Source organism: Onychostruthus taczanowskii, unplaced genomic scaffold (genome assembly GCF_017590055.1).
Source record: "Onychostruthus taczanowskii isolate IOZ18803 unplaced genomic scaffold, ASM1759005v1 scaffold53, whole genome shotgun sequence".
NCBI lineage: Eukaryota > Metazoa > Chordata > Aves > Passeriformes > Passeridae > Onychostruthus > Onychostruthus taczanowskii.
This window is the reverse complement of record NW_024502902.1, coordinates 3,180,974-3,201,222: the sequence shown is the minus strand read 5'-3', so window position 1 is coordinate 3,201,222 and position 20,249 is coordinate 3,180,974. Positions and strand designations below refer to the sequence as shown.

General features: G+C 54.5%; 3 protein-coding genes across 7 annotated transcripts; all 3 read left to right on the top strand.

Moving 5' to 3' along the window:
* Positions 1-466: 466 nt before the first annotated feature.
* LOC121342469 (histone H5) lies at positions 467-1,409 on the top strand. Its single transcript, XM_041416951.1, has one exon. The coding sequence runs from the start codon at positions 668-670 to the stop codon at positions 1,244-1,246; it is 579 nt and encodes a 192-aa protein (XP_041272885.1). The 5' UTR covers positions 467-667; the 3' UTR covers positions 1,247-1,409.
* A 1,766-nt stretch (positions 1,410-3,175) lies between these two features.
* GCAT (glycine C-acetyltransferase) lies at positions 3,176-8,012 on the top strand. The gene is made up of 10 exons (XM_041416965.1): positions 3,176-3,208; positions 3,315-3,576; positions 3,655-3,785; positions 4,388-4,489; positions 4,996-5,142; positions 5,418-5,572; positions 6,091-6,173; positions 6,543-6,714; positions 7,122-7,243; positions 7,641-8,012. Exons 1-10 carry the CDS (start codon positions 3,176-3,178, stop codon positions 7,790-7,792), a joined length of 1,359 nt encoding a protein of 452 aa, XP_041272899.1. The 3' UTR covers positions 7,793-8,012.
* A 141-nt stretch (positions 8,013-8,153) lies between these two features.
* GALR3 (galanin receptor 3) lies at positions 8,154-20,128 on the top strand. 5 transcript variants are annotated; one of them, XM_041416798.1, is made up of 4 exons: positions 8,154-10,783; positions 13,216-13,282; positions 13,905-14,276; positions 14,856-20,128. In XM_041416798.1, exons 1-4 carry the CDS (start codon positions 10,471-10,473, stop codon positions 15,748-15,750), a joined length of 1,647 nt encoding a protein of 548 aa, XP_041272732.1. In that variant the 5' UTR covers positions 8,154-10,470; the 3' UTR covers positions 15,751-20,128. The 5 variants fall into 5 exon arrangements, with proteins under 5 accessions (XP_041272732.1, XP_041272731.1, XP_041272735.1 ...); XM_041416797.1 differs by having other exon boundaries at positions 8,154-10,906; XM_041416801.1 differs by having other exon boundaries at positions 10,485-10,701.
* Positions 20,129-20,249: the final 121 nt, after the last annotated feature.

Sequence of the window (20,249 nt, the reverse complement as noted above, 5' to 3'; positions counted from 1 at the left end):
TGTTCCAGTGTCTTTCCTCGTCCCCTGATATTTTTCCAGCACGTTTCCTTCTGTTGCCCCTAAATGTCCCTCCCTAACTCTGTGTCTGCCCTAAGTGTCCCCCTGCATCTCTTGAAGTTGCTCTGAACATCCCTGACATGCCTGTCCCTGTCTTACCAGTGTCCCCAATGTCCCCCCAGTGTCCTTCTTTGTCCCTGCATAATATCCTTCCAAATGCACCTTGTACCTAAGTTGCCCCACTAAAAGTCCTCGCTCTTCACTGTCCCCCACTGTTCCCGCCAGTGTCCCTCCTTGTCCCCACCATGTATTCCCCCAAATACTCTTATTTATCCCACGGTGTCCCCCGCACTGTCCCTCCCTGTCGCTCCCGGTGGCTCGGGTCAGGGCGTGGCAGGGGACACGCGGGGACACGGGCGGCGGGTGGCGCGCGCGGGGCAGTCCTCCCCGCGGTCCGCACCGCGGCTTTAAAGGGAGCCGGCGGCGGGCGCGGCCGCAGAGGCACCAGCGGGGGCACCGGCGGCAGAGCGGCACCGGCTCTGCTGCGGCTTCACCCACCCTCCGCTCCCTTGCCAGCCTCTCCCCGCCCAGGGGCGGGGGTCCCAGGCCGGGCGGGCCACGCTTCCAGCCGTGAGGGCATAGCGGGGCATCGCGGGACGAAGCACTCGCCATGAGCGACAGCCCGATCCCACTGCCACCGGCTTCGGCCACCAAGCCCAAGCGGGCCCGGTCAGCGCGGCGGCCGGCAGCCCACCCTGCGTACTCGGACATGATCACGGCAGCCATCCGGGCCGACAGGAGCCGCGGCGGCGCGTCCCGGCAGTCCATCCAGAAGTACGTGAAGAGCAACTACAAGGTGGGCCAGAATGCCGACGTCCAGATCAGGCTGGCCATTCGGCGCCTGCTGGCCACTGGAGTCCTCAAGCAGACCAAAGGAGTTGGTGCCTCCGGCTCTTTCCGCCTAGCCAAGTCCAGCAAGGCGAAGAGGTCTCCTTCCAGGAAGAGGAAGAAGGCGGCCAGGAGATCCACTTCGCCCCGGAAGCGGGCTAGATCCAGGAAAGCCAGGTCCCCAGCCAAGAAGCCCAAATCTGCTGCCAAGAAGGCCAGGAAGAAGTCAAGGAGCCCGAAGAAAGCCAAGAAGCCAAAGACTGTTAAGGCCAAGTCCCTGAAGGCATCCAAACCCAAGAAGGCAAGGCGGTCGAAGTCCAGAGCCAAGTCCGGTGCCCGGAAGTCGCCCAAGAAGAAGTGAGAAGTCTAGAGGCGTTTCGGTACTCTACCCATTGGTTCTGTAAATAGCTGTTGCCTTTGTTTTTACTCCTTTCTACTGCATTTTATAAAGAATTGCTCTATTCGTGAATTGAAATAGCTGAAACAAGGCAGTGATGAATGAAAACAAAAACAATTTAAAAGTGTTACTGGTCTGGGTTTTTATTCTGAAGTCTCAGAAATTTCTTGTGTGTGTGTCTGTTGGTTTTATTAACGCTGGACTGCTTGTTGTGCATTGGGAGTGATGGTGACTCTGTGTGCCTGTTGGAGTCATGCAGGATTTCAATTCCTGGTCCTTCCCCATCTCCTGGGGGTGTTACGTGTTTGCTGGGGCCAGGCAAACACATTGGTGGGGAAGCCAGAACAAATGGCTGCGAAAGCCCTGGCCTTCCCTGGAGGAGGAAAAGGGGTCCCTGTTCCCTCATCCGGTGCTGCAGATCCCCACCATGGGGACGACGTGAGGAATGTCGGGCTGCTGGGTGTGAGGCTGAGCTGGCGCTGGAGATAACCTGGGCTGCCCGCCTGCTGTGGAGCTGCCTCAGCACAGCTAGGCGGTGGCAGGGACTTTTGGGGCAGGGATGGCACAGAGGAGGTGGAGCGGGGCCAGAGTGTCCACATTGGCTTTCAAGGAGTTGAAGGTGTCCATGAAGTGGGATCACCGTGGGGAGAAAGGACAAACGCAGCCATAAGCAGCTTTGCTCCCCAGGCAGGAACATCCTGAGGCAGTGGACAGCTCTGCAGGTGGGATGTGGTGGCCAGCCAGGCAGACCTGCTGGGCTCAGCCCTGCTGTGAGCCGAGGGCTCTGGCTTTGTGCCCAGTGGGGGCTGGCACGACTCCAGGGCCTGCCTGTCCCCTGCCAGAGCCCCTCCCCGGGCTGGGCTGGGTGATCCTGACAGCCAGGGATGGCAGGGAGCCTGTGGGCTGGCCTCACTGCTCAGCGAGGTCTGAACCTCAGGCAGCGGCTGCCTAATCCTTCTTGGCTAGAGACAGATAAACTTCTTGTTCATCAGGATCCCCAGCCACCTGGGCCAGGAGCTCTGAAGTCCATTGGGCTCTGGGTGTCCAGGGCCCTTGGACTTGCTGTGCCTAACTCTCATTGCCCCAGGGTCTTCACCCTCTCCTGATGGCTCCCAAATCCTTCAGCCTGTTCTTCCTAAATCACTTGGGCAAATGGTGCCTGAGTCCTTTAGCCGTTAAGGACTCAAAATTCAGTACTTCAGCATACTGAAATCTTGGTCTGGATGCACCTAATCCCTGTGGGCTCCTGTTCCTAAAACCCTTGGATCAAAGGCTACCAGAATACCTAGGCTGAAGACCCTGAACACCTTTCAAGAGCCTGGTACCTTAGTCCCCTGGAATGAGTGCTCTAAACCACTCTGGCCACAGAATTCCCCAGACAGTTGTAGTAGAGGAAGGAGATACCTAATCCAGATGGAACAGGGTGCCCAGAGAAGCTGTGGATGCCCTATCCCTAAAAATACTCTGGCTGAGTTTTGATGGGGCTCTGACCAACTTGGTCTAGTGGAAAATGTCCCAGACCACAGCATGAGCTTGGAATTAGATGATTTTTAAGGTGCCTTTGAACCCAAACCATTCTATCATTCTATGACCCTTTGTGTCTAAAGCCACTGAGCCTATAGTTTACAAACACATTTGGCCATTTGGCTCAAATCCCTTGGGTCTGGGTATTCTAATTTCATCTGGTAAATTCCTAAACTTCTCTGTCCAATGGACTGTTGGTCACCTCAGCTGGATACACCCACATACTACAGACCTGTGGCTCATTATCCCTAGTGGTGAGCACCCATAAACCACCTAGCTGCAAGGATCCAAGTCAGCCGTGCTGAGGACCCCAAATCCCTAGGCAGAGGCACCCAATGCCCCTGGGCTTGTTGATCCTTGAGCTCCGTGATGCCCTGTTGCTACGAAATCCCTCAGACCCTAGTACGTGACCCCATTACAGTTCCTAAATCTCATGGATGGCGTTCCCCCAAAACCCCTCAGACTCCGGGCATATCTGGCTCTGGGGTGCCTAAACCCCTTGGGACAGATCCTCGCCTCCAAAGACGCCGAACGCCTCCTACGGCAGGCGCCCGAGCGCCGCCAGCCGCGGCAGCTGCGCCGGCGCTCGCCCCGCCCGACGGGNNNCGGGGCCGGGGCCCCCCGGGCCGCGTCGGGAGCGGCGGCGGCGCAGCTCCGGCGGCGGCTGGAGAGCGAGCTGGAGGATATCCGCGGAGCCGGCACCTGGAAGAGCGAGCGCGTCATCGCCTCCCGGCAGGGTCCCCACCTCCGCTTGGCGGGCGGCGGCGCCGGTGCGTGCGGCGGGGAGGAGAGCTCTCGGTCCTTTCCCTCGATGCCATGCCCCCGCTTCTCTCTCTCTGTTCCCGCAGGGATCATCAACTTCTGCGCCAATAACTACCTGGGGCTCTCCAGCCACCCCGAGGTGATCCGTGCCGCTGTGGAGGCCCTGGAGAAGTTCGGCGCTGGGCTCAGCTCCGTGCGCTTTATCTGCGGTACCCAGGTACTGGGCAGCATCCCTTCCCCGGGTCTTTCGCAGGGTGTCCACGTAGCCTCCCCTCTCGGCGCTCCCACTCGGCATGCGTGCACAGTGCTAACTTACACGTAGCCCGGTGAGAAAAGGAGCCTGCCAAATCCCCACTAGCCAAGCATCTGGAAATAGGCCAATTTAAACCATTACAACACCTGAGAGCAAAGAAATTGAACACCCCTCTGAATTCAGAAAATAAATGCCTTTTTCTCTCTCTTTCTGGTCAAAATTGCAGTGAACCTGACTTGAAGTGGCTCTATCAGCCCAGCCCAGTTTATCCCTGCTGGAGCCTTTTTTGAGTCCTGCCTGGTTAAGTGCAAAGAACAAGTAGAGCTTCTCCCATGTGCAGGGGGAGCTTGGAGTCTCCCTGCCGAGCTTTGGCATCCAAACCCATAATCATATTTAGGGCTGTGTTTGCTGAACACAAGAAACTTCTCCCACGCACACACACCTTTTCTGGATAAAACCTGGCTGTCTCCTTCCCTTTCAAGTCAGCATTTAACATCACTGGGCAAGCAAGAACTTGTGCTGCCCCACTATTGACTCCTGCTCCTCTCTTCTCTTCTTCTCTTCAGAGCATACACAAGGACCTGGAGGAGAAGATTGCACGCTTCCACCAGCGGGAAGATGCCATTCTCTATGCCAGCTGCTTTGATGCCAATGCTGGTATCTTTGAGGTTCATGAGGCTTCCCTTGTGTTGTGCATGGCGGAGGGAGGTGACAGCAATGTGGCTGCCATGCCTTCCAGAGGCTGCTGTGAGCGCTAGGCACCAGAAAAGATGGCAGTGGCTGGTGGTGAAGGACCCTGACTTGGGGCCCTTGCACCAGGGAAGCCATGCAGAGGCATATAATCACCCTCGCCTCTGCTGTCTGCAGCCAGCTCCAGCTCTTGGGGAGGGCTCCCGTTTCTGCACCCTTAAAGTGTAGGTAAGGGACGGGGGTGATCTCACAGGTTAGGAAAGGGGGAGGGAGATTTTGAGCTGAGAAGCCAGAAGCAAGAGCCTGGCATAAAGAAATCAGGGGATAAGGTGACTAGGAAGGAATTATAAAGTTTAGCAGTGCCAGGAGAGATGTGGCAGCTGGAATCAATCACAGCTGAGTTTTCTGTACTGAGGGAGGCTGGGAGATCTCGGTGAGGTGGCATCCAGAGCAAAGGATGTTCCTTTCTGTTTGGCACGGCCAGGCCCTGCTGACCCCAGAGGATGCAGTGCTGTCAGATGAGCTGAACCATGCTTCCATCATCGATGGGATCCGCCTGTGCAAGGCCAACAAGTACCGCTACAAGCACATGGACATGCAGGACCTGGAGGCCAAGCTGAAGGAAGCGCAGGTACGGAGCTCTGCTCCCACCCCAAGGCCAGGGTGCTTGCTTAGCTGGGCTGCCTGTGCAGTAACCAGTTCTGGAGGGCGAGCTCTCCCCTTTCCCATGCAACAGGCATTGTTTTTGCCAATAGGCATGGATAGGCAAGGTGGCAAAGAGCTGGTTGTGATGCCAGTCCTCTCCATCTCAGTTGGGTACATCCTCTCCATACAGGGGTTTGAGTGTGTCCCTTTGCCAGCCACTCTGCTCAGGGTGACATCTTCACTCCTTTTTCCCTCCAACAGAAGCATCGACTGCGGCTGGTGGCCACTGATGGTGCCTTCTCCATGGACGGTGACATCGCGCCCCTGAGGGAAATCTGCCAGCTGGCCCAGAAGTATGATGCCCTGGTCTTCATCGATGAATGCCATGCCACAGGATTCCTGGGACCCAACGGGCGGTAAGTGGCTGCCTCAGCCCTGTTTCTTCCTCCTACCCTGACGAATTCTGAAGCAAGGACAAAGGTGCTGATGGCCGACGTGTTTTTGTGTGGGCACTCCTTGAAGGCTTTGCACCTCACTTTTGGATTGAAAGGAGATACTTCAGCAGTGATCCATCCCCAAGTGACAGCTGCTTCTCAGTGTGTAACAAATGGTGTGGCCATCTCATCTGGGTACCACCTCTCCTGGCAGGTGCTGTGTTTGCACTATTAAACTTCTGTGTGGGAAGTCTGAGCATTTTCCCGTCTCTAAGAGATGAAGAACACATGCTCTTACTTGGTGAGGTCTCAGCGTAGGATTTCTGCAGGAGAGGAAGGTCAACGCTTGGGTTGAACTATCTCAAGGGCCTATTCCTCCTTGCCTAGAAGGAGGGATGCCAGAGACCTGGCTGACAGTGCTTTGTTTTCCTTGAGGTATCTTGGCAGCTTCCCTGGTGCATGCTGGCAGAGCTGATAATGTGATGTTCCTTTTCCTACAGGGGTACTGATGAGCTCCTGGGAGTGATGGACAAAGTCACCATCATCAATTCTACCCTAGGAAAAGCTCTTGGAGGAGCTGCAGGTGAAGGCATCTTCCTGTCCAGCATCCTGCATGCTCTGAAGAGCTCTACAGCATCAGTCTTACTTTTCCTTCCTCTGCCTAATGACAGAGTAACAAATGCATGTTATCCCTTTCCACTGGTGGCATAAGGCTTGGTTTGTGATGTTGCTGCAGGATTAAGGGAGATCCTGCCCTGTGCCCCTTACACTGTCATCTTTTGCATGCTTTGCCTTTGGGGTCAAGGTGGAAGCTTTTGGTCAAAAGCATCAGCTGTGATTTTTAGAGCTGCTAAATTCCTGCTATAGGTGCCAGGTTGGCTTTATCAAGAAGCCTCACTCTAAACAGGTCACCCTGGGGTGCCTTGTCCAATTCTCTCTCGTCTGTCTGCAGGTGGGTACACCACAGGTCCCAAACCCCTCATCGATTTGCTCCGCCAGCGTTCCCGCCCGTACCTCTTCTCCAACAGCCTGCCCCCTGCCGTGGTGGGCTGTGCATCCAAGGCCCTGGACCTGCTCATGGAGAGCAATGCCATTGCACAGTCCATGGCTGCCAAAACCCAACGGTGAGGGGGCCATATTGGGGTGGGAGCAGGGGCAGCTTTGTTAGGAGTGAATTGTCTGTGATTTAGTCACCCCTCCTTTCCCAGTGATAACTGTGAGGACAGTTGGCAAATCAGGAATCAGGGGAAGCTGCAGGATGTGCCTGTCTGTGTCAGGTAGATGTGTCACATCTGGATCTCTGTGAGTTGGGGCACACTGTTCACTCAAAGATCTGCAGTCCCATTATGCTGAGCAGGACACGGCAGGAGGTCACTCCAAGAGGAGAGATCTCTGTCTTGCACAGAAGATGAACAGCAGAGCAAACCGTACCCAGTTCTCAGTGGGCAGGGCTTCCAGGGGAAAGAAAAGTAGTGGTCTCCAAGGATAGAGTTGTTGAGGTTTTTACTCATCCTGCTGTTCCCTTCACCAGGTTCAGAAGTAAGATGACGGCGGCTGGCTTCACCATCTCGGGGAAAGACCACCCCATCTGTCCAGTCATGCTGGGGGACGCTCGGCTGGCATCAGTGATGGCAGAGGACATGCTCAACAGAGGTGATCTGGGGAGGGAGCTCAGTATGCAGACACATTCCCTGAGGGAAGGGACAGTTGGTGGTGGTGCCACCACAAGCCCTCCTTCAAAGGATGTTCCTGCATGAAGTCCAGTACTCCTCCACCCTCCTGCTGCAAATGTCCTCATGGTCTCCCCCAGATGTTGCTGGCTGCACTTTCTTTCTTGTTAGGGAGGGGATTTACATTAAGGTTCTTGTCCTGCTCCGCTGGACTCCATCCCCATTGCTGGCCCTTAACCTCATTTCCATGCCTGGGAGCAGACGGCACTTGAAAACCCGGAAGGCTGGAAGTGGTTATTGGGAGAGAAGCTTTTCTGTCACCCAGTACATCTCAGCCTGCCTCCATCCCAGCCAGCTCTGACTCTGCCTTTCCTCCCCAGGCATTTATGTCATTGGCTTCAGCTACCCCGTGGTCCCCAAGGGGAAGGCGCGCATTCGGGTGCAGATCTCAGCCGTGCACAGCGACGAGGACATCGACCGCTGCGTGGAAGCCTTCACCGAGGTGGGACGGAAGCACGGAGCGCTGCCTTGAGGGGCCAGAAAACACCTCTTCAGCACCATCCCTGTCCACAACCAAGTGCCTCTGATGGGGAGAAAGGCCTGAGCAGCAGGCTGCCAAAAGCAGGACCGTTCCTCAAGGCATCACAGCCTGCGTCACATGAGTCAGGCCGCTGGCTGTTGCAGCGTGCTGGCAGTAGCACTGGCAACCAGCACTTAAAAGTGTCATTAAAGGTGTCCTGCGGTGCAGAGGATATTTGTCTGCCTCCTATTTCCTCATCCAGGAGCTGCACCCCATGCCCATCATCTCATGCTGTGACCAGACACTCTGCTATGCCTTCCCTGAAGCCTCAGTCCAGATGCTGAAGTGCTGCAGTTCCTGTTGTCTCCTGCTGATGAAAATAACAGCGTTGCTGATGTTGCCTGCTTCTTCTCTGCTATCCTGTGGGTCCAGCAGCATCACCCTGGCAGATCTGACTGCTGCAGTTCCCCACTGAGGCAGGGGTGTTTCCCAAGCCCTTTGCGACCTGTGCCACTGGCAGCTGGTTAGGGAAAGAGGACATGGGCCCACCAAAGCTCTGGTGCTCCTTTGTCTCTTTCTCACTCTCAGGTGTTAGACACGAGTTTTGCTTGGTCCCCACTTACAAGGCTTTGCCCATTGCTTCAGTGGTCCCAAACCTGCCCTGGGAAAGACATCTTGCCCCAGAGAGGCCATCAGGCAGTGAGCAAGCTGAGGTGGCAGAGGCCAGCATCATGGTGAGAGAATCTGCATCTGACTGAGGCCAAGGCCAGGGACAGAGCAGGTGACAGAAACGTTTAATTTTCTTCCATATGGCAGGAATCTCTGGATTTGTTCCTCCAAGCTGTGCTGTAGTATTTCAGCGTTCAAAAAGGCACACGTGGGGCCTGGCCATCTCTTAGGATTGCTTTGTTTGCATCATTTTTGTTCCAGATCAGAAATTGTGTGTCCTGCCAGCTGCCTGTGTGCTGTATGAGTGCAGCCAGGGACAGATTCTAGCTGAAGTGGAGTGTGCTGTGCCTGAGTGCTGGAGCGCTGGGTCGTATCAGCAAAGACCTGCTCTGAAGTCCTTATGTGTCACTGGGCTGTCAGGGAGCAAACTACAGGGCAATAATGTCTGACCTGAACCAGAGCAACTGCAGAAGAATACAGGTGTTAATCCAGGATTGTAGAGCTTTACAAGGATGCAAAGGACCAGGGGAGAAATGTGTCCTGTAGGTTCAATAGCACTGCAGCCAAACCCTTTTAGAACAGCTGGTAGTGTAACTGTGTGCTGATTTTGTTTAATTTTCCATTCTCACAGGCCATGAGCTCAGCCTGCTGATAAACTATGGTATGGAGTTCCCTTCCTGTGGCACCAGGCCCTCGCAGTGCTGCAAACCCTTTTCAACAGGCAGTATTTTGGCATGGGGAAGGCAGGGAGATTGCTCTCAGGCTCCTTGTGCAGCCTGGAAGAGATGAAAGTTCAGCCAGATGGGCTCAGGGAGGTTTGAGGCCCTAAACTGAATCACTGCTGGTTTGAGTCCAGTGCATGTGCACCCCTTGCTCCCCCTACCTGCACACTTCCATTGTATACCTGTACCACCCTCCCTCACATTCCTTTCCTGCTGTCCCCAGCCCTGGTCTCCCTCTCTGCAGGCATCCCTGCTGATGCCTCCGCTCCACTCAAGGCAGACAACCCAAGCAGTTTAACCCTGCTCCAGCTTTCCAGTCCTCCTCATTGGCAGAGCAGCCCCACAGATGTCTCTCTGCTCAGCTGCAGGCCAGAGCAGCGAGAGCAGCCTCTGTCCTGTGATGCTCACAGTTGTTTTTGCATGCACGTGTGGGCTCGTTCTTCTGCTCCTCTTCTCACCAGACGCACTGACCTCCCTCTCACCTCCATATCTCTTGGGTGCCTCAGCAGCCAACTCCCTGCGCTCTGCCTGCTTCAAGGCCAAGCTCAGCAGCAGGCTGTGGAGCTGTCTGGGGAACAGACTGTGTGGTGCTGGAATCCCAGGAAGGCAGGAGGGTCAGATGATGGCACACTGGTAATGAATAATGCCGTACTCATTGACTTGGAGGCATCATATTAATATTGAATTGAGGCACATCCTCCTGCTCTTTATTGCAAGGCCTTCCAGTCTCGGTCTGATCTACAGCTCTAGGCAGCTTTTAGCCCAGAAAGCAGAGGATTGTTTTGCTGAGTCGTGCAGGTGCCACTTTTTGAGGATGCAGTTCCCACCCCAGGCTCCCTGACCTACCCCATACCCTGTATGCTGCTCAGGCAGTCCCGAGTCTGGAGCTGTCACTCTCTGCAGTGTGGGATAGGTCCCATCCCATTTTCATGCACACCTAGCCCCAGAAATGCTTCCAGCCCTGGGTCATGGCCCACCTCCCACTTCTACTCTAACTAGGCTGCCTTCCTGCAGTCCCAAAATACCCCACTGCCCACTGATTCACTGCAGCCCTCTCCACATTGCTGTTTCCCCCCCGAGCAGTGACCCACCCCTACCTTTTGCTGGAATTCCCTTGCCCTGGCTCCCTGCCTGCAGCCCAACCAGGGATGCTCCAGCTTGAACTGAGCTGTCTGGGGCTGGTGCAGGCGTGTCTGAACCTCCCATTCAGTGCCATAATTTCTCCATCCCTCATCCTTTGCTGGAAATAAATGCTGCACAAGGGCCTCTGCTGGTGCTAATGCCTCACGGCACTGGTGGATGAGGGGCAAAGCAGCCACACCCCCCACCCAGGGGTTTTGGCGAGATACAGCAAGGACCGCAGCCATCCCCGCTTCCTTCCTGGAAGTTTATTTCTGTTTGGGAGGGTTTCCCCCAGCTCCGAGGGTGGGTCCAGACAGATGTTTGCCTTTTCAGGCCTTTTGGCCGCAAGAACAGGCGCCGGGGGGAGCCCGCTCAGCGGCAGGAGCACTTGCAGGCGGCCACGACGGGGTAGGGGATGTGCCGCCAGGTGCAGCTCGGGGGGCCGGGCTGCTGCGGGCCCCAGCAGTGCCAGGCCAGCAGCTTGATGCGGGTGAGCTGTGCGGGCCGGCAGGCCATGCCGGGGGGCCAGGAGCAGCCGGGGGGCCCGCTGTCGCACGTGGTGTGGCGCACCCAGCGGGGCCAGAAGACGGGTCCCAGGTCGACCCAGGCGGAGGTGAGGCGGCAGGCGGCCCGTTCCACCAGCCACTGCCGCAGGCGGCGGGCCACAGCCCCCGCCAGCTCGGGGGGCAGCTCCGGGGCGGGGGGCAGCAGGGCGGGCAGCTCCAGCCCCTCCGCCTCTCGCCACAGCTTGCGGCGATATCGCCCGGCACCCTCGGCCAGGTCCCTGCTCACGGACTCCAGGTTCTCCTCGAGGATGCTCCCGTTGCGGCCGCGGGGCTCCTCGGTCGCCATCCAGAAGGGGTCGAAGGCCGGGCCCAGGAGCCGGCGCAGCCGCCCGGGGCGCAGGTGCCGGGGCTTGGGGGCGTAGCGGTAGTCCTCGGGGGACAGCGACAGGCTGTAGGGCCGCGCCGGCGCCCAGGGCTGGCCGCGCAGCAGGTGGGCCGCGGGGTCGGCGGTGCTGGACGGCGGCGGCAGCGGCTGCTCCGGAGGCGGCGGTGGGCCCGGGGTGGCCGGTGGTGGGAGCAGACAGAGGAGGAGGAGGAGGCAGCTGCGGTGTGGTCCCTCCATGGCGAGCAGCGCTGTGACAGGCTGTGACCGGCTGCGGGCTTGCACTCTGCCGCATCCCCTGGGTTATCACCGCGTCCCGAGACATGGCCTTCCCCTTTTCCCTGCTTACAGCGGCTGATAGGGAGCTGGCGGGGACACCTCGCTCCTTCCCACCAGAGGGGCAGGTGGGGGGAGAAGCCGCATGGTCCCTCCTGACATCGAGCCATAATTTATTTATCGGGGATAATTTGGGCTGCTGTGGAGGGGAACGGGCCAGCGCCTCCTTTTCCACATCCTGCACCGTCATTGGAAGGGGTACCCACAACCTTCCCAGTGAAGGGAAGCTGGTGGCCTTTGAGTCTTGCTGAGAAAGAATCACCAAGCTGCACTCAGTGCAGCTGGAAGTCCTCAGGACACAGGTCGTGTCACCAGGATGGGCATGGCAGTAGGGCTGCGTGGGTCACTGTCCTCTCCTGCACATCATCCAGCCCCCGTGTGTCTCCAGGCAGCTGTGATGGAGCTGGAGCTCTGGAGGTGGCCATCGTGGAGGTTTTGTTCTCCCTCCCATACTGTAGTACTTGTGGAGTGGAGACCTGGACTGGATGGAATCCAAAACCAGCTTTCTCCTCCTTCGCTGGGTCAGACATTGTGGGAGAGGCTAAATCTGCTCAGTGCTACTAACAATTAATTAATAACATCTAGTAGCAGCAATTAATTACTCATCCTGCAGAGGGTTAAGACCCTATATTTGAGGGACAGGGCAGAGATGAGCCTCACAGTTGTGGGATATTTACGTTCCCTGGAGGCATTGGAAAACACATCCTGAACACTCAGCATTGAGAGGTGGCTGCTGAGGTCCAAGGGACCCTTTCCTCCTCCCTTTTCCATCAGAGTAGTGAGCTTTCTCTATGCCACCCCCTTCTCAGCAGGAGGAGCAGGGAGCAGCTGAGCCTGCAGGAAAGCTGGGCAGAGAGGAGTTAACTTCAAACCCAACCTCAGGGAGAGGGGAAAAAAAAACAACAGAGAACTATGGATCAGCAGCAAGAGCAGAGGGAGGGAAAAGGGGGAGTCAGAGAGAGAGGAGAGGAGCTCCAGAAGGAGAGGGAGCAGAGCTGGTGGCGGGCAGGGGGAGGCAGCGGAGCACCAGGCAGGAGTGATGGGATGACCGAGCTGCCCAGATAAACTCTTCTGTGGTCTGCATCCTCCCGGTACCACTGCGTGGGCTGGACTGGAGGTCTCCCCCTAAGCAAGTGGCAAAGCTGCAGGCCCTTCCTCAGAAAGGTGAGTGCCAGCTTCCAAAGCTGAAAGGTGGCCTCAGGCTCCCTGAGCAGAGACACCCTGGTGCATTTTGCATGCCCAGAAGGAGACTGGGTTCCTCCGCTTCAGTGAGGAGATCCCATGGGGCCAGATGGATAAGCTGGAAGGTAGCTATCAGTAGGACAGAGGGGACCAAAGACAGAGAGGCAGGGACGGTCTCTTGGTGTGGTACACAAAGAAGCTGGGAAGCAGAAGTGGCGTGAGCTGAGGGATGGGGGAGCATGGAGTGAAGGAGCTTGCATGACCCAAAACCGAGTTAATTGCTTGTCAACAGCAGCTAGATAACAGTGTCTTTCCTTCTCTGTTTTTGCTCAGAGAAGGACAATTTGTTCTAATGATAGCATAACAAGGAGAAGGCTTATTCAGAGATAGGCTGTTCGTGTTCCCTGTCTGAGCACAGCGTTACTCAGGGCTGCAGGAAGTTTTGCAGCAAATCACAATACCTTAAGCCGTGATAATAACGGGCTTCTTCACAGTGATCATCATGTTGTATTTCAGGTGGCTCCAGGGTCTCCTCCCCATCCTCACCTACCTGCCACCATCCAGCCCTCAGCATCAGGAAAAGGTGTGTTTAGCTGCCTGTCCTCTGTGGAGCATAACTACTGCATGGGGAGCAAGGAGCAGCCAGCTCCAGGGTGGAGGGGGTCCCAGCTTAAGGAGTTCCCTTGGGGTGGGAATGTGTTGGGGTGCTGCTGCTGTGGGGTGTGATGCAGGTATCAGGTCCCTGCTGTGAGAGGTGGCACAGCCCTGGGCTGAGTGTGCTGACACCACTTACAGCCCATGGGAGCCTCCTACCCCATGGCCCTGTGGCCAGACCCTGTTGAACACTAGCCAGGGTTTAGACTTGCCAAAGCAAGAAATCCCTAGGGGTTTAGCAGATTTGGGAATGTAGGAGGAAGGTGGGTGAGGCCAGGTGGCAGGGCAGGAGGGATCCTTCAGGGTGCTGGGAGCACAGGAGATGTTCTGATGGCAATGTGAATCTGGGCAGGAGAAGGAGGCCTCAGCTCTGCTCAAGCCAGGCAGATGTGGGCTGACTGACCACAACAGCATTCTTGCCAGTGATGTCACGAGTGTCTTGGTGACATCATTTAACCAGCTGGTTGGGATTGGCATCTCTGGGAGAAACGTGAGTGTCAAAGGCTGGGGTCAGGCACCTCGGGGCCTATTATCCCTTTCTCCCAATGCAGATCCCTGCAGTCTGACAGGAAGATGCCAGGGGGATTGAACATCTCTTCTGACAGCCCGGAGCTACGAGCAGCGGGGATTATTGTGCCCATCATCTTCTCCCTCATCTTCCTTGTGGGTACTGTGGGAAATGGGCTGGTGCTGGCTGTGCTGCTGTGGAATGGCCAAGTCAAGTACTCCACCACCAACCTCTTCATCCTCAACCTGGCTGTGGCCGACCTGTGCTTCATCATCTGCTGCGTCCCTTTCCAGGCTACCATTTACACCCTGGATGGGTGGCTCTTTGGGGCCTTTGCCTGCAAGGCTGTGCATTTCCTGATCTACCTCACCATGTATGCCAGCAGCTTTACCCTGGCTGCTGTCTCTGTTGACAGGTAAGTGCCCCCTTCCCTTTGAGTTCTGCAGCTCAGGGACACTGTGTTTGCCATTCTTGAGCTAAGGGTGGGAGAAAGGCCACTACTTGCCCTGTTGGGTGTCCTGTAAGAAGCAGGTTGGGTCTCCCCAGAGGCAGGGCCAGCAGAGCCAGTCTCCCCAGCTCCCCATGCCCCACCCTCTACCAAGCCAAGCTCTCAGCCTAATTACCCAGTGCTCACTTGGGAAAGAGGGGAATCCACCATGCATAAGCAAGAACAGCAAAACCTCCAGGGCAGCAACACAACTCAGAAGGAACAGGAGAGTCCTGCTCCTATCCTTCTCTTACCCGCTTCACTGCTTGCCCTTCCTGAGCTAGCACAGCCGAGTGGATGATAGAGATCCCAGGCACACTGTTGGAATGACCCTGATATTTTTGTGAATTCACTGTAACCCTCACTCCCGAAAGATTTGGGAGGGAAGAGATGGGTGGCTGCATGGGAAGGGGTACGCAGATGACAGCTCCACAGGGCAGGAGGAATACCTACCTCATCTCACCCATGTTGCGTTTTGTCTCTCCTTCTCCTTCCCCTCCTTGCCAGGTACTTGGCCATTCGCTATCCACTGAAGTCCCGGGATCTCCGCACATCCCGAAATGCAGGAGTGGCCATTGTGGTAATCTGGTCACTGTCGATGCTCTTCGCAGGGCCTTACCTCAGTTACTACCAGATAATCCATTACCATGGTGTGCCCCTCTGTGTCCCCATCTGGGAGGACCAGCACCGAAAGGTTCTGGACATCCTCACGTTTGTATTTGGATACCTGCTGCCCGTGACCGTGGTGAGCCTGGCATACTCTAGGACCATCAAGTTCTTGTGGACTTCTGTAGACCCCATAGAAAGAATCTCAGAGTCTCGGAAAGCCAAGCGTAAGGTCACCAAGATGATTGTCACAGTGGCCATCCTGTTCTGCCTCTGCTGGCTGCCCCACCACCTGGTCATCCTCTGCTTCTGGTTTGGCCACTTTCCCTTCAACCGGGCCACTTACGCTTTCCGCCTGGCTTCCCACTGCCTTTCCTACACCAACTCCTGCCTCAATCCCATTGTCTACGCCCTCATCTCCAAGCATTTCCGCAAGCGTTTCAAGCAGGCCTTCACCTGCCTCTTCTTCCAGAACAAGATCAGGAAAAAGAAGAAGAGAGTTGGAAGGAAAGTCCATATGGTCAATATGGAAAGAGGTTTTGCCAACAGGACAGGAGATTTCTATGGAGGCAACACTGAGGTGACGCAAGCCCCAGAAGAGAACACCAGGAAGAGGGACTATGAAGGTGCCAGTCGTACCGGAGCATGGACTCAGCAGGTACAAGATGCCATGGTATCTGTTCAGAAGGAGCTACTGGAGGAGGAAATTTTGGCAACAGCTGGCCATTCCCTAGGTGTGACCCCCCTAAGAGGAACTGTTATACAAGATCAAGAAGAAGCCCTAGACAAGGGCTAGAGAGGCAAAAAAGACGTCTCTATTTGCATCACATTTTCTGACCACATCACAGTGGTTTTGCTTTCCTCCAGGATCATCATGCCCATGCCTATCCCCACTGAGATGGTTTTATGTTGGCAGTGAGAGATGAGCTCGCTCATTCAGACCCACTAAACTGAGTTCAAGACCCCCGGTACTCCTCTAACACCTCCTCTGTGATCCTGTAGTCATGTCTGAGACCTGCCATCATCCCAGCTCAATATTCACAGTAAACTTGAAGTGACTGCAACAGCCGTCCTCTTCTTTAATTGTGTATGGTGTTTTATTAGTGCTGTGTGGATCCTGAATATGTAACCCTTAATGTGAGGCATGTCTGTACCTGTAATTTCTTAAGAGAAGGTGAAAATTGGGAAGCTTAGGAAAAAGTGTTTAGGGAAAGCTGTGACATTGTGGGACACCCAGACTTCCACACTGAAGAGGAAACAATTACAGGTTGTCATGGCACTTGTAAGTGTCCTGAGCCCTGCATGGGCTACAAAATCCTCTGGTGTCCTCACTTGTCCCTATGCATGGTGCTGGAAGTTGTGTCAAAAGTAAAGGAGTTTTGGCCCCAGCCAGTGCTGTAGGCATTGGGGCTGGGTGACATCAGGCAGCTTGCAGAGCTGTGATGTGCATGAGCAGAGCCATGATCTCCCCCTAATTTCTCTTATTTTTCTGTTCCCTACTTCTGTTTGCATAAATCTTTCCTTTTTGCTTTGTCCTGCCCACTCTTAATTCCCAGCTGACATGGTATTTCTAATGCTCACTGAAGCTGTTGTTCACCTTGCTGGAGCTCGGCTCCAAGGACATCCCTTTTTCTGTGCAGAGGCTAACTGAAGAGGAAGGCCAACAGTGCTGGGAATTAGTTTTCTTTTTCCATTCAGGTGCTTGATGTTGCTTTCTGCACTTTGGGCCTCCCTTGCCTCTCTCCCTGTTTCTGATTTTTCCACGTCTCTCCTTTTGTGGTGGCTGCCACTCCTCTACAGTGGATCTCTTTCAGAAACATGTCCAGTGTGCCTTCCTGGGAACAATGAGTTCTGCAGTCACCCTCTGCACATTATGCCATGGCTGGTGGCCAGCTCACATGGTCTCATAATTTCTTCAGGTGAAGACTCACTCCACAGCCCAAAGCATTGCAGGGAGAAGGGAACAGCAGTCAGAAGCAATGACGTGGCACAGCTGGACACTGCCTGTTCTTGCCTAGGAGCAGCCGGGATGTTGCTCACCCCTGATCCTGTTCTTCCTGGTCCCAGATTGCAAATGGAGCAGATCAGACCAGGACTGACTGCTGCACATTGAGGTGAAGCCTAAATGAAACAGGACAGAGAGGACAGGGAAGATCTTGGAGAGAAGGTGCATTTAGCACGACAAGTGGCTGCAAGCCCTGGACCCCTTTGCTACGTTCTGCCTGGTGCTAAGGCCCAGTTTGGAGGAGCACATGAGTAGGAAGGGCAGGTGCTGAGCCTGGGTTGGGAAGGCTCTGGAGCCAGAAGGAAATTCCTGTGTATCCAGTACCAGTTTACATGCTCCAGCTGGTTTCTCAGCTCAAAAGCAGAGGTGAAGCAAAGATGTCACATCCTTGATAGAGCGACAGGTTTAATTAAAACTGAAGGAGTTTGATTGCTGCTTTCCACGCAGCCTTCCCTCCAGACTGATTGTCGTTCTGCAGTCTCTGCTCCCAGCTTCTTGCCTTAATTAATTACTGTATTCTCTTATTTTCTATCCTACTTTTTATCACTCAGGCTGACAAGCTCATATTTAACCCTGCAGGGTCTGGTTTCCCACATCAGTAGAGTGCAGCTTTTCCAAGATCTGGAACAGGGTAGATGAAATGGGAGAGGTGTGAGCAGGTCAGGGTTTCGTGTCTAGTGGTAAGCGTCAGCTCTTCTCTGTGCAGTAACTTAGTCCTGCCAACTGTGTGCTGGTTCTGGTGTCTGGCATCTCCCTGGCATGTGTGACATGAGCCTGACATACTGGGAAGTGCCAGACCCAGGTGCCAAGAAGCTCATCCTGCTTATGACCCTGTGTGTAAATCTGGCAGCCCTGGGGAAAGGAATTCTGGTTATTTGCTTTTGGGTTTAGCTGCTGGTTGCTAATCTAGATCAGCACTAGCAGGTTGCCAGGTGATTATTTTAATTCTTCCTCTCTTAGAGATTTCATAAAAAAGCCCAGAGGAACGCTGTTTGCCATACCTCTGTTATTATCTTCCTAATCAAAATTTGCTGATTCCTCCACCTAGTCACCCCATGGGCCCTGACCTGCCCAGGGATGCTCCCCCAGGCTGGCCAGGCACAATGCATGAAGAAGGCATCTTTTTGTAAGTATCCTTCTGTAATGGAAGAGATCTTTGCTCACAGAGTGAGCAAAGGAAGTGGATGAAAGAGTGAGAAGTTTGCCAGAGATGCTTCATGGGGCTTCCTTAGCAGCACAGATAATTGCTGTGTTGGATTTGAAGTCTGCTAGAAAGGCAAAGGTGGAGGAAATAAATGAGTTTAGCTGTTGGAGATTAATTATTTCAGCTGCTGAAGAGCTGAACAAATTCTTGATGTTCACACACATTTCAGTGTGTGCTTTGCACTCGATAGTGTGGGTGAAGTGACTGCTCCAGAGAAAGGTCATTTGCTTAGTAACATCCATGCAGCTTTGCTGGGAGGCCTTGTCAGAGCTGTTGCTTCTGCTATGGCTCCTCTGTGAGACACAATCAGGTTCTCAGCTGTTTGTTTGCTTGGGGCAGATCCTCAGTCTGGCTGGTTTTGGTTCCCCTCACAGTACAGCAGCAGCCTCAGAGCCAGGGAGGTTGCTGCTGGGTTCAGTAGCTGGGAATTCTGCAGATCACATGCTCTGAATGAGGAGGGGAAATAGAGTGTATTTGGGGGTCAGGTAGTGGTGAGAGGGAACCAAAGCCTAAAGTCTCAGTTGATATCATGGCCCTGGGAATGGGGACTAATCATTGTCCAGGAAGGGATCTGGGGGGTGCATTTGATGGTGTAGAACAAAGAAAATGAGGAGTTTGGACTGATTCTAATGGCAAAATAAACAGCAGAGGGAAACCTGTGCTGTTGTTTCCATTCTCCATTACTGCAACAGAAACCTCTGGGAGACACAGACAATTGCCACCAGCCTCACGGGTTGTGCAGGGAAATCTGTTGCAGAGCTGCTGGGAGAAGCTGAAGCCTCTAGGCCAGAAGCAGAAAGAAAACCAGGCAATGCCAGTCAACAGCTCTCAGCACAGTGGGAAGCCATGTTTTCTCCTTCCCTGGAACAGCTTCTTTCCTGCCCAGCACCTAATTCTCATTCTGGATACAGCTGCTGAGCATGACAGGGTAGATAAGGCTCTGGGTATGACTGGCTGATGCAAAGAAACCTAAAACTTTTCTCCATCCAATGCCAAACACATGATACGGCTCAGGGCAGCCCACAGCTTCAAGCCCTGAGGCAGGAAAGCAGAACTGACTGTGGTGATTCATAGAACACAATTCCTACATGATACTTTTCTTTTCTCCACTGAAAACCAGATGTGCTTTTCTCTTTCTTACCTGGTGTTACTGCTAAAGCAGTGGCGAAACTTCCTATAGCCATTTGGTTTTTTATTGCCTCTCCTGCCATGGTGGGAGCAGTGTGGCAAAAGAAGCAAGACAATTGCTCCTGGCTGGCTGCAGCACCCCCACCTTTCCCCTTTGTCAGGAGCTGTTAAGAAAAAACCCAGCACCAGGCAAGAAAAAAGCCTGAAGAGCTGTGGACAACATCACGTGTGCCCACACTAAAAGCTTCACTCTGAGTCTCAGCTAGATGTGTTCCTGGGTTTGAGGTAAGCTGGTAAGAGGTGCCTACTTAGAGACAACATCAGCAACTGCTGGGATAAAGAGTGTTTTAGCCACGTGCTCTTCAGGCACCTTAATGGTCTCCTCAGCAACAAGGCTGCTGAGGGCAGAAGCGCTGGCAGCTGAGTGTATGTGGACATCAAGACTGGGCTGTAAAGATGGGAAGAGACAAGGTCAGTAAAGACTGGGCAGGAAGGTCACCTGCTCCTCACACAGGGGCCGTGCTGGAAGCTCCCTGCCCTGCCCCTGTCCTTCTCCGGTCCCTCATCCTCTTGCTGTCTCTTCACAGCACAGCCATTTTATTCGGCATGGGGCAAGGCACGACTTCTGCCACTGGGAAAGGCTGCTTTTCCTCTCTGCAAAATATCTCCCAGCTTGAAGCACTCCTGCCGGGATTCCCTTTCCTCTGTTTGTACGGTTTCACAGCAGCCTAGATTTTAAATTTGGATTTCTTGGCTCTGGAAGTCAGGATCAGAAAAGGTCAGCCAGCAACCCTGTACTTCGATCTGCAAACAGAGTGGTGATTGAACTCAAACAACTTTGTGTTGTCACTTCTGATTTGAGGACCAGGTATGAGAGTAGCATTTACCAAGTCCAGTGCTGTGCATGGGGCCTGGAACAGACATAAAGAAAGAGGCATGGGCTGCTCTGAAAAAGAGA

Excerpts from the sequence above, each read along its gene's own strand:
- LOC121342469 (XM_041416951.1), top strand. The coding sequence starts at position 668 with ATGAGCGACAGCCCGATCCCACTGCCACCGGCTTCGGCCACCAAGCCC.
- GALR3 (XM_041416797.1), top strand. The coding sequence starts at position 10,471 with ATGAGGGGCAAAGCAGCCACACCCCCCACCCAGGGGTTTTGGCGAGAT. Across the intron at positions 10,907-13,215 it reads CCAGGTCGACCCAGGCGGAG|GTGGCTCCAGGGTCTCCTCC; the intron begins GTGAGGCGGCAG and ends GTTGTATTTCAG. Across the intron at positions 14,277-14,855 it reads GCTGCTGTCTCTGTTGACAG|GTACTTGGCCATTCGCTATC; the intron begins GTAAGTGCCCCC and ends CCTCCTTGCCAG.